General features: G+C 36.2%; 1 protein-coding gene across 1 annotated transcript in view; it reads left to right on the top strand.

The window, feature by feature from the left end:
- The window catches only part of SPAG16 (sperm associated antigen 16), a 391,289-nt gene that overhangs the window by 22,398 nt on the left and 355,865 nt on the right, over positions 1–13,026 (top strand). The window contains exons 8-9 of the mRNA XM_058809453.1: positions 1,433–1,502; positions 6,261–6,412. Coding sequence (XP_058665436.1) covers positions 1,433–1,502; positions 6,261–6,412 — 222 coding nt within the window. The remainder of the gene's footprint in view (positions 1–1,432; positions 1,503–6,260; positions 6,413–13,026) is intronic.

Below are 13,026 nucleotides of genomic sequence, written 5' to 3'. Positions count from 1 at the left end.
AGCCAGCAGTGTGCAGCAGTGTGATATTCACACACATTTCCCCTGCTTCCATCTATGCCTTTGGAAGAAGCTTATTTTAACTTCTTTTATTACTATCAATTATTTTATTATTTTCCTAAATATACCCAGGAGTGACCTGCTAGTTTATTAAAAAAATACATTAAGAGATCAGAGACATTTTTTCTGTCTTGAGTGGAATATTTCAACATTTTTTTCTTCTCCAATCTTACCTGATGTATACAAGATATTCTGCCCTTTTGACAGGAAGCAGTATGAGCACAGGAAGGAGGGAATCACAGAAAATTACAGGGCATGTGTTTAAGGAAAGAAGTAGGGAAAAAAGAAGAAAAAACCATACCCAAATTACATTTTATATCAATATATTTTATACAATTATATTCCTGCAATTGTTTGAGCAGTAGCATCAATTATATGTGTGTAAAATGAAATAAATTTACCATGCTCACAGCTGCTTCTGAGAGTCTTCATCTCTCATTCCCTCCTTTCCTCTGCCTCCAGTTTTTCTCTAGCCACCTCAGAGCCTACGTATAAAACAGTGAGGATGAGAGGTTTAAAATTTCAATAAGGAAAGAAAATGCCCTAAAGAAAAAGGAAATTTATGCCCATAGCCCATGTGGAGTTCTGCTGAATCAGGAGTACAAAACATGGAACATTTCCAATGCTGTGTAATTTTGGGGGCACATATATACATATATGTATATGCACACACACACATATATGTGTATATACATATATACACACACACACCCATATTTATATTTATATTTACATTTACATTTATATTTATATTTATATTTATATTTATAGTTATATTTATATTTACAATTATAATTTATATTTATATCTATATCTATATATGTATTTATATTTATATTTATATTTATATTTATATTTATATTTATATTTATATTTATATTTATATTTATATTTATATTTATATTTATATTTATAGTTTAGGACCTCTGCAGTTATGAACTGTATTCATTCCAGAGCAATGAGTTTTTTGTAATGCGTAACACCATATTTTGTGACATTTTGTTGTGATGAAGCTGTAAGTCCTATTGTGCCATTAAATTTGAGCTCAGTGCAGTGACAGCAGTTCTAAAAGTTGCTGGTGTAGTCAGAACCCTGGTATTCTGTATGTCTGCATTGTTTAATAGAGTTGTAAAATGTTTTGAGAGATTTTGGATGGCTTGTGTTCTATTGCATTATCTTTCCAAATCTTGAATTAGGAGTTATGTTCATAACTTAGAGACAACAACCAAGATTTAAAAATTATAGATGGACTATATAAAAATATAGATGGAATTAATGAAGTATACCAGCATAAATTCTGTGTGTTGTGAACAGACACTTCAAAAGTAATATTTTCATATTTCTTCCTCTTGTTCTTATCTCTTTTTAAAATTAGGTTACAGGTTTGCAGGCTGCGTTAAACAGTTTAGAGTCTGGATATGCTAAGCAGCTCTCGGAAGCAAAAGGTAAAATATTCCCATCACCAGGCTCAGACTGACTATGTTTGGTTGTTTGTTTTTTTTTTTGTTGATGTGTTGCATCTCAAAATATGGTGTAACAGTAAATCAAAAATACTTGCACTATGTTTTATGAGCTGACCTGGTGTTTGAGCAGCAGTATTTTTATCATTTGAATATTTTATTCTGAGGTGTATTCACTAAGGAGAATGAGACTGCTGAAGGCAATATGGAATATATGAGTAACTTGGAAGGACTTTGTTGTGGAAATCTATTTTGTGACTGATTTTGTTACTGTATTTGCTGATATTGCCTTTTTTGTGTATGTGTTCTTTCCCAGCTCACCCTTCAGAAAGCATACACTGTGGTCACAAACATTTTGAAAATCCTGGTATTATGAAATCCAGATTCTCATTTTTACAGAAGATTGCTAAAATGATATAATACCTGCTGGAATACTGTGTAATTTTTACATTATGTTTTCTAACTCCATCAGGAAAACTGTATCACCTCTGCTTTTCTAAGTAAATGAAGCTCATGCTATCACATTCTCTTAAAGCATTAATCCCACTAATAATTTTGAACCTATTTTTCAATTGCAGCCACATTGGATAGTAAGATAAGTTTCAAAGAAACCAGGTTGCTGAAATTCTTCTTAAAATAAGTGGGATGGTGCCAAAGGGAAGTGGTGAGCTCTATCCTCTGACAACAGAGTGTTCACATGTGAAGGGGATGTGGCACCTGCCTTAGTCATGGGCAGAACTCCCATCACAGAGAACTGTTTACTTGAAATTAGAGAGCCCTACAAATACTATACAACTTCCAGCTGAAGAATATGTTCCAATTATGTCTAATTCTGTATCTCTTTTAGTGGTTTGGGGTTTTTTTTTGTTTGTTTGTTGTTTTTTTTTTTCCCCTGTGTATTAAAGCCTAAACCTCCTTTGGCACTTGCAATACATCCCAGGTGAAAAGCTATTGAGTCACCCCAGCCTTTGACAATCAAGCTTCATTAGTTCCCATGTTCATGGAATTCCTGCCATTGTGTAAAGTTCCTCTAGAAAACACAAGGGTGAGAAAGAGAATAGTAGGCACACACATCTATTTTGGGGTTTTTTTGTGTGTGTTTGTAGTTGAGTGAAGAGGCTAGGAAGCATTGCCTTCATTTCCTATTAAGATATACTCTGGCTTTCTAGATCCTTTATAGAGGATTCATAGTGTGGGATCTTCCCTGGGCTTTTTTTTTACAGTGTGGATGGATCTGTCTCCTTTTCATATCAAACCATTTGTTGTTGGATTCTAAAAACCACACTCTGGCTGTTCAGTCAGTTTATTCTCCAGAAATCTTGAGAGCACTTTGTAATACCAAGAAGTAACAAGCAAGGGAGCCATTTGATAAATAATTATATAAAATATCCCTTGTCAGTCTCCAACACAAATTAAGCTCATCAGCCACCCACATTCTTCTACAAATCTTAATTTGCTTCATACCTTGGGTATCATAAATTAATCACTATTTCAGTTCATTTTGTTTCAGTGCCTTGTCCTCTAATACTACATAATTTTTATTGCCCTCTGTAGGTCATACTCTTGTCTCAGTGGGTAATATTGCCTCTTTAAAATACTTTCTGCTGCCTCTTGAAAGGTGATCATATTCTTATTTGAGAGAGAGTATAACCCTGAGAAATGTGGATTTCTTGTGGATACTGGAGAAATGTTTACTTAATTTTTTCTCAAAATTCAGATTGCTGTTGGAGTTGGAAATCTGAGATGTAAAAAGAATTCCAGCTGCATTTTTCAGTGTTCTGGGCTGACTTGTGTGCATTGGGATGCTTGAGTTAGAGGACAGTGCACACTCAGAGTGGCAGATGATCCTTGGCCAAGCTGAGCTGCCCCTCCTGGCAGGTGCTTTCTGCTTTCACTGCAGTGCAGAGCCCGAGGGAAGGAGGAGAGCTCTGCCCAGCAGCAGGGGATTGCCCTTCACTGCTCCTCAGGCTGCATTTGTCCCACAGCCTGACTTGGCTGGGGAACACCTGGAATGCTGGCTTGGCTAGAGGGCACTGAGAGTTCCTTTTTATTTATTTTGGATTTGCTGAATGAGAAGTTCTGCACATCTGCTCCGAGAAAGCAGGAGAAGAACTTTGTATAAGGGCATGTAGTGGCAGGACAAGGGGGAATGGCTTCATGCTGAGAGATAATAGGTTTAAATGAGATGTTAGGAAGAAATTCTTCCCTGTGAGGGTGGTGAGGCACAGGGTGCCCAGAGAAGCTGTGGCTGCCCCATCCCTGGAGGTGTCCAAGGGATGGACAGGAGGAATCTGGGATGGTGGAAAATGTCCCAGCCCATGGCAGAGGGATGTAAGTGGATGAGCTTTAAGGCACCTTGCAACCCAAACCATTCAGTGATTGTGGGTTTGGTTTTAATTTGGGGCTGGTTTTTTTCTTTTTGAGTCATGTAGTGCAGAATAAAGAACAAAGGGGAACCTCTTAGTATTCACAGTGAGTTTGCATTGTAAATTTGTATCTGGCAGCTAGGTAGAAAAAATTAACAGTACCTAATTTTAGGGCAACTATTCTTGACTTTATTACTGAGGCATTTGATGTGGGAGCTTTCATCCTGCTGCATTTCAAACAATTGAAGATAGCATCCACAATACAGGGCATGTAATTTATTTACTAGCAGTTTTTGCTGTCTCACTGTCAGGCTGCTGTTCAGCTTTGTACAGAGAAGAGAAGAACATCTAATAATTTTTAAGACACCTAAAGAAACCTAATTCCTGCCTTGCTTGTTTCAAATGGGTATAAAGGACATGTAGTAGTTGGAGAGGAACTAGTTAGCAATTATTTTTAGGACTTTGTCATCCCATGGGCTGGTTTTCTCTCTCTGATGCCCTCTCAGAAATCAGCTCTGAAAAGAAATTGTACTTTGAGTTCAGTTTACTTTTTAAAAAGTAATGGATTTCCACTAAAAACTGGTTGTGTTTTAAATCTGGTCCTTCCTGATATGGTAGCAAGATCATACATAGTGGAACCTAATTATCAAAGTGAGAAAGCTGGTATTTTATTTAGGGTATTGGTGTATACTTATAGTGCTTGCACTCTTCCTTACAGATCAAAACACAGCATTAAGTGTTGCTCTGAAAAAAAACCAAACTCATTTGCCTGCAGGAGTTTAGCAGTGTTGACTGTGGCTTGCTTATAAACCAAAGTGAACACTTCTATGGCAGCTGGTTCTAAACATGTTCTAAAACTGCTCCTTGCTCAGTACTCTTCTTGTATTTTCTAAAAACAACAGCTGCTTATTTATTACCCAATTATATTCAGAAGTTGAACTCAATGAGTTTCTTTGCTCATGGTTGAATTAACTCATTGCTAATACTGTTAACTGTGCTTTTCCTTTCCTTGATCTGATGCAATTGCAGTTAGAAGGTCATGCAAAAAGATATTTAACATTAGCCTGGTTGTGCCCATTCCATGTGCAATGCAATTAGAGTAGAAAATCTTTGAACCTAAGCTGTTGACATCTAAGTGCAACAGTTCTTTGGAACTCATTCTTTCTTTTTTTTTCATGGTTATTGACTTTTAAAGCTCCAGAACTGTCAGAGCACTGTTGCTTTATAGATATGTGTATCTCAAAAGGACCCACAAACCAAATACTCTGTGAGCAGCATGCTAGTGGATAGCAGTTACTAAGTGAGTAGAAGGTGTTAGACACACAAACCAATTTTGCCTTTTACTTTTCCCCAGAAAAAGTTATTATTCAGGGTATCTGTGACAGTAGCTTCAACTCTTAAAACACTGAGAATACATAAATACTAAAGTTTTTTTTTAATCCAGGTGTATTTCTTTCCACCAGTTCCAGTTGTACTCAGGCTGGATATACAGGAAGGTTTTGTGTTGCTTGATCTCCTTTTTTTGCCTCAAGAGTGGAGGGAGTACTTGGGTTTTTTCTTCTCTGCTTTAAGCCATCAGATTTGCCTTTTGTTATAAAGGTCTTAATAAAAACATTTTGCAAGAGCAATAATTTAGAAGTATGTTTCAGTCTGGATTTCAGCTGTATAATGTGTTCTTTCAATCAAAGTTTTTTTTTCAAAGAACTGGAGGGATGTTCCCAAATCCTGTTGGAAATCAGTATAACATCCTTTTCCATGTACACATGTACATCCAACAGAGCACTGCAACAAGGTACAGGCATCCCAAAGGGCTGTGTTTGGATTTGTGGGAGCTGCCAATGCAAATGCTGTCAGCAGTGTCCTTTCTGCCAGGTCATGGCAGATGCCTTGTACTGTGCTCTTCATCCTATCCCTTCCAACCTTTAATATTTAAAAGGTGTGTTACCTATTCATCAGAATTTCTTTACTGAGTTACCCATTCATCAGGAATTCCTTGTTTGAAAGGTTGGCAAGAAAGTGCATGGAAACAAAAAGAATTGTGGGTTGTAAATCAGAATATTGCATTGGTGGTGGATAGGATGCAGTGAGCTGATGTTTCCTGTGGTTCTGAGGGATGTGAAAGAATGCATCCATTTCACTGTGCTTCTCTGTGTACTGCAAAATTACTGCATTTTTGGGGCCAAGTCTAGGCTACCCTTTAGATAAGATGAAATTATTTGTGGAGCAGAGATACACACAGCCCTGGAATACTTTATGTGGATGGCACAGTAACCTGAATATCTGCTTATTTCAAGTGCCGTTTCTTTGAGAATTTCATGTGTCTGAAAGAGTAAATAAAAAGCATTCTGATGATATTTTTATTGGTTTTATTTTATAGAAGGCTGTGAATGTACAAAGAAGAAAGAGTTTGAAGGTCCCACCCAGAAAGGTCTTTGGGAAGCCAGGCAGAAAAAATTCCTGGTTGTTGCAAGCTCTTCTAGTGATCCAGGTGAAGAGGCAGAGAAGAAGATGAGCAGGAGAGATCTAAAGGTACTGTGTTCTTTCCAGCTGTATCAGTCCTCTTTATACAGGTGAAAGACACCTGTCCAATGTGATTAAAAGAAGTCCTGCTTAGCTGAAGTAAATAGGACAGGTAGGTAACAAGTTTAGGGGTTTTTTTTAATACAAGTTTCTGTCACAATTAGATTTTCAGGGAATTACAGGAACTCTGATTAATTGAAGCTAGCAGTCTACATTTTGAGAATCCAATCCCAGCAGAGGAGGAGCACGGGCTGTAATTGCTTCTTGCTCTGTTGAGTTTCTTTTGTGACTTGAGAAATCCTGATGTGTTCCATGATGCTTGCAAACTTTTCCAGCATTTCAGAATGTTCCAGCTGGGACTAAAGGGGATGATATTTACAAGACTAAGGACAAAAAACTGGTAATTTCCTAATAGTTAGGGCTTCTAAACCTGAGTATGCCAGATGTAAGTTGCTGCTTCAGTTTGGAAGTTGTGCAAAATCAAAACTAATTCCTGATTGAATATTTTATTTATTATGGAAAAGAATGTTTACTTTATTCCTATTGTTTTATTTACTGAGGTTGCATTTTGGGACTACATAACTGCTTTTTATTTTTCCAAATTAGGGTAAACATTGTAATATTTAAAATTTCAAAAGCTCTCAAAACTGTTACACTGCTCTATTTTTGTTTGAGAACTACAGTTAGAGTTTAAACTGTGAGGAAAAGAGCTTTAGTTGATGATGATGTAGTCAGAAGCAACTTCAGTCTTCCCCTGTCTCCACACAAATATGTCCATGGTAATTAATTTTTGCCAGTTTCTGTCTGGCTTTGCAAGAGCATTTCATCTGTTTCACTTTGGCAGTGCACCTCTCCACAGACAAACATACCATTTTAGTTCTGTTTTCATTCATTTTTCTGCTCCTGAGCCTCAAATAAAAATATCTATATCTCTCTGTACCTCTTCTGTTGCTTACTGAAACATTTTTCACCATGTATAACAAATATTTCTCCATACTGTCCCCACACCTATTAGTATCTGAGGCATGTGCTACTCAGTCCATATCTACTTTCCCTGTTTTACATGCAGTGGAAAATTTCAGTGCTAGACTCTTAGAATCTTCTCCTCTCTTCATTCTGTCATGTAAACAGATACAATTGCATAATCCAAGAAGAAATTATTTTTGTGTTTCTGTTTCTACTGAAGTCATCAGGATTTTTATGGAAAACCTGAGCAGAGTTATGCTTCCCCCAAAAGAAAAACTCTGCACAGGTAGTGTGCCTGTCTGACTCCTGTTCTTTGAAATTCATGAGCACAGTCAGTTGACTGGTTCTGGCAAGCATCTGTGTTTTTACAGATCTTATGTTTCCCAAAGGAGTCCCACCAGAGGCCCTAATGTCTTTATTTAATCAATAGATTAGAAAACTGGGCTATTTCCAGAATTAAGGCATCAGAAAATATGGGCATGTTTGAATTTTCCATGCCTAAGCAATAGTCTAAAACTTTATGTGTGAGATTAGCATCTCTTCCAAATGGAACAGTAGTTCTTTTTCACCTCACATTTCCTGGATCTATTATTTCTAAATATTTCCTTTCCCCTAATAAAGGATTCCATCTTGGATAGTGCATGTGGATAACTGCTTAGGATGTAAGAAATAAATGACAGAGGGAATGATGAATGTCTAGAGTGCAAAGAGGTGAGTTAAAATTGTGTTTACAACAAAGAGACTGAACTCTGTCCTGTAGTGCACATTTATTGAACTACAGTTCTAATCCAATGTATTGAATTAAAATAATGTGTCCTTATTCAAGTGTTTAGGTGTCTTAAATATTTGTTCCCATCAAAAGGAAGAGATGGGAACAAATATATAAATTATGTATATAATATGTATAAAGGAGAGCCTTCTCTTCCTTAGGTGAATTTCTGTGATACTTGGAATCAAGCTTCTGTGGTGTCTCATCTCCTCTGACCTATATCAAAAAATCTTTTAAGTTCTGCTGTGTGTTATGTAACTTAGATTCTTTCTTAAAATGATTCAATGTGAATGAACATGAAAAGTGTTCCATAAGTCATTTAAATGTTTTATTTGAAAGAGTGAAATTGACTTATACTTATTGGGATGATGATTTATTTAAATTCTGTTTATACCACAAAGGAACTAGGAGTCAGAGCATGAATTTGGTCACTTCCATGGAGGTGGGTGAGGAATAAATAAAGAAATAAATGCAATTGAAATCCTGCATATATATTTACAACAAAATAAAGAAAAAGAGAACAGAAGATGTGGAAAATCTAGGTAAAATTCACTGTCTAGTATTGTCAAGCCTGCTTCAGTAAATCTAAGTGAACTTTTAAAGCTTACAAAACTTTAGAGTGAACATGTTATCCAATTTATAAGTTCAGGCACTTGGATTATACCCCATCCAGTAAAAAGCCACTATATTGTCATGAGATTGCATCCTTGAGACAAAATTATAAATGTTTGTATTAACTGTACTGTTACATTGCAGTGAACTATGGTGATGGAAATGATTTAACATCTCTTCTGTGTCTGGTAGCTAAACAGTGATCTAACAAATGCCTGTGCTTTTAAGTAGATGCAAATATGAGTCATAGCTGGGCTAGAACATTTACTTCAAGGACAGACATATATTGTGTTACTGCAACATCCTGTAAAAGCTGGCATGTCATTTAAAACACACAGTCCCTTTGATGGGAAGTTTATCACTGAAACAGTAAGTGGAAAAGCAACAGGATTTTTTTTTCCTAGGAGAATGCATTATCCTGATTTTACAATCCTTGTTATGAGACTGAATTAAATTGTAGTAACAGACAATTAGTCTAAACTATTTACATATCTGGCCCTTAATAAGCCAGTATCAATAGTAGAAGTAGTTGTAGATTAAGAATGTGCATAGAGTACTACTTTAAACATTTAAATTAATTAAAGTGCACTCATAGGTCATTAAAATTGTAGAGAACCTCTGATAATGTGAATTTCATTATGCTCTTGAAAACTTTCCTATTTTTATTCTCTCAGGTTCCTTTCAAAGTACATTCCATGTTTGATTGCTTTAAAAAGTAATCTTAGCAGGACAATTGCAGTTTCTTTATGTTCACTAAATTATATTTCTACATGTATTACAGCCCAGTTTAATTTTCTCAAGTTTTACTTGCTGTAAAACTTTATCTAAAGGTGTGTTGGACATTTCTGGAGTTGAGGAATTATCTGTTTCTGTAGAACAGATTTTGCAATTATGACCATTATGTATATTAAAAATAGAGAAGTAAAATCCAGGGATCATACAGATATGGCTTTTGTAATTAATGGGACTTTGGGTTAAAATATCAAATGAGTACATGTGTTATACTGTAGTTTCTCCTCAGTTCTATGGAAAAAAAAGTACAAAATTTACAAGAACTGCTGTTCCTGTGTTCTCAAGTAGAAGGGGAGATGAAACCAAGTGATTACTTAGTCAGATTATTGAGTCTGAATATAAATTAGCACAGGTGTATTGAGGACAGAATTGGAAAGATGGTCCCACAGTAGTTAGAAAGGGTCATAAATGAAACAGACAATCACTTTGTGTTTGTAATAATGTGGCTAAGAAAGCACTGATTTGATATTCAGAAGAGAGGAGGTGACTGACAGACAATACACATTCTGAGGGAATCCTTATTTCTACAGCCCTTCCCTGGGATAATAAAACTGCAGACATGGAGCTAAGAAAATTGATACAAGTTACCCAAATATAGGACTGCAGCCTAGAGAGAGGAAAAGGAAATACAATGTCTGTGTTTCAAATGAGATAAAAATTAAAAGCTAAGAAATCATAGACTAGACACTGTTACCCAAATATAGGACTGCAGCCTAGAGAGAGGAGAAGAAAATACAATGTCTGTGTTTCAAATGAGATAAAAATTAAAAGCTAAGAAATCATAGACTAGACACTATTACTTACATTCCTAAGGAAGCTGGAAGTGTATAACTGAAATTTTACTCAGTATCTGCAAGAAAGCTGGGAAAGAATTAACTGGGAAAATGGGTATGCAAGGAAAAATTGTTTAAATCCAGTCTATATTGCATCCATGGAAGGATAAGAGGTACCATGGATAACATACAAGTCCACTTAGGGTTTTAAAAAGGCTTTGGATGCTGTCTCACAGATTAATTCCTGTGAACAACTGTGGAAATTTGGCCTGACAATTTTTACAAATTTTTTTAATTAATGGAAAATAGATTAGGAACATGCAGATATACTGAAGAGGTTTTTTTGCAGGGATATATTGTCCTTAATGATCTGGAAAATGGAACAGGAAATAAGCTGACAGAATTTGCAGACCAAGTGGCCTGGGTTTGGTGGGGCTGGAACAGTGAGTGCAGCTGAGGACAGCAGTGGAATTCCTCTTGGAGAACTGATCCAAAGAAATAACAGACAGTGTAAGAAGAGATACAAAGCTCTGCTTTTAAAAAATGATCCAATGTACAAACAGAGATCAAGAAGATTAGAAAGAGTTGATCATTGGCTTTTCATTAGAATAGGCTCTAGGGTATGATGTGTAAAACAGGCTTAACATGAGTTGAAAAACACATAATATTGTGGAATAGCTCAACACTGTGCTGCAGTGTAAATCAGGAATATTGCCTGGAGCATGTGGAAAATTCCTCCGACTAATTTCACATGGCATGTGGCTTTGGCTGCAGTTTTCTGTGTAATCTGATCGCAGCTCTTCAGGAGACAAGTAGAGCATCTATACCAGAGCAATGAGAATGATTAGAAGTCTGTGAAACTGTCAAAGAAAGGGTGTAAAGTGAAATTGGGTAGTCTACAGAAAAGAACCCTAAGGGGAGACAAGATGCATCCTTAAAACAGAATTCTGTTAAAAAAAAATGAGAAATAAAGCCAAAAATAAATCCAAAATTACAAAACAACTTGTTAGAACAAGTAGTAAAAAAGTAGAAATTCAATAAGAGTTATTCAGAGTACAGTGGGTGTTAAGCAGCAAAGAAAATGTATATCCTTAGAATATGATGCTTCATTCCTTCTACTTACAGAATTAATGTTCTGTGACTCAAATGTATAGAGTATGATCCAAGATTAACTGGGTGTAATCTAAAATGTGTCCTTTAGTTGGTTTTGATGGAATTTAATTTAAAAGAATTGTGTGTTTTGTTAGGCAAGTCTGTTTTTTTTAAAAAATACTTTTGCTATGGACTTGAAAATGGTAAAAAGAAAGCTGCTTTTTAGGTGAAATTCATGCTTTTAAAAAATTTGTCTATTGTATTCTGTAATGTAATAGATAATGTAATGATGGCTTTAGTTTTAAGGCTTGCTCAAATGTCTCTAAAGATGTTGGGCCTACATGGAGAAAATGAGAAACTGCTTCAGAATGTTAGCTACAAATAAAGCTATAGAGTAAATATTCAGTTGCAAGACCAAATTATAAAGACAACTTATTATAGAATTTTCCATCCACCTTTGCAGCTTTGTTAAATGGAGACATCCAATGCCTTGCATTTTTAGTAGTAAAATTGATTCTGTAAGCCATTGGTACTTGATAAAAATACCTCACAGAGCATGCTAAGGCTTTTCTTTGTGCTGAAGAACAAGGCTTGTTTTGAGTCACTGCATGCTGCCACAGAGTAATAAAGTAACAGGCCCCAAGATGGAGAACCAGCACAGAAAGTTGTTGGGAAGCAAGATGAATTTGATTCTAATTATACATAGGTTTTGCATATTCATGTATTTCTTTCTGGTTTTGAGCATCAATAATGACAGATTTTAGAACAGGCTGTGAATCTCACTCTTGCTAGTCACTTGCAAAAACTGCTGGTAAGTAATAAAATTATTGGGTTTTGTATGCAGAAAGAGGGATGTGCTGAAATTGTATTTAATTGAAGAAAAAGCCTTTGAATTCTCTTTGCAGAGAAGATGGAGCAGATATAAAAAATGCCATAAAGATTTAAAAATGTTTGGTTTTCTTTGCTTTTACAAACAGCTGCTGCTGTCTTCCTCAGGACAGACAAACAGAAAGAGTAAGGAGGTTTTCCTTTATCTCTGAGTTCCTGCAGCACTTTCCTTCATTCAGGCTGAGCTGTAAGGTGGGATTTGACTCTGCCTGAGTTCAGAGGGAACTTTGCAGAGGCACCAGAAGCTCCTCAGACCCCCAGAGAAGGAGGTGGGATGGTGCTTGCACAGCTGCTGCTCACGTCTGCTCCATTGGCCTTTGAGACCATAATTGAGCAATTTCATTAACTCAGGACCAACACTTTGTTTTCCATTTAATTAAAGTGTCAAGACCTTAACATTTCTCTTGGAAACCAGGTGGGAGTTGTGGGGGCAAGAGGAGGAGAATGGTTTAGTTGTGCTTGTTTGTTCAGTGACAGGTGTTCAGTGCTTACAGCCCTGAAGGGAATTCTGCCAGTACAGTGTCTCTAACTGTGCAATTCCAGTGCTCTTTGGAATATTCAGCTGCTGCCAAGATCCCCATTTCTTTCAAGGATGCAGAGGCACTAACTAGCAGAATGTGTAGAATGCCCTACCCAAGATAAATAGTGTTGGGTACCTCAGTTACAATGTTGGTGCAAATTTCATTTCACTTGAAAAATGTCCATGGTTTTTAGGAAATGCTTTTTCTTGT

This window comes from Ammospiza caudacuta, chromosome 8 (genome assembly GCF_027887145.1).
Source record: "Ammospiza caudacuta isolate bAmmCau1 chromosome 8, bAmmCau1.pri, whole genome shotgun sequence".
In the NCBI taxonomy this organism is placed as follows: domain Eukaryota; kingdom Metazoa; phylum Chordata; class Aves; order Passeriformes; family Passerellidae; genus Ammospiza; species Ammospiza caudacuta.
The sequence above is the reverse complement of the archived record's forward strand: the minus strand, read 5'-3'. Positions and strand labels throughout refer to the sequence as shown.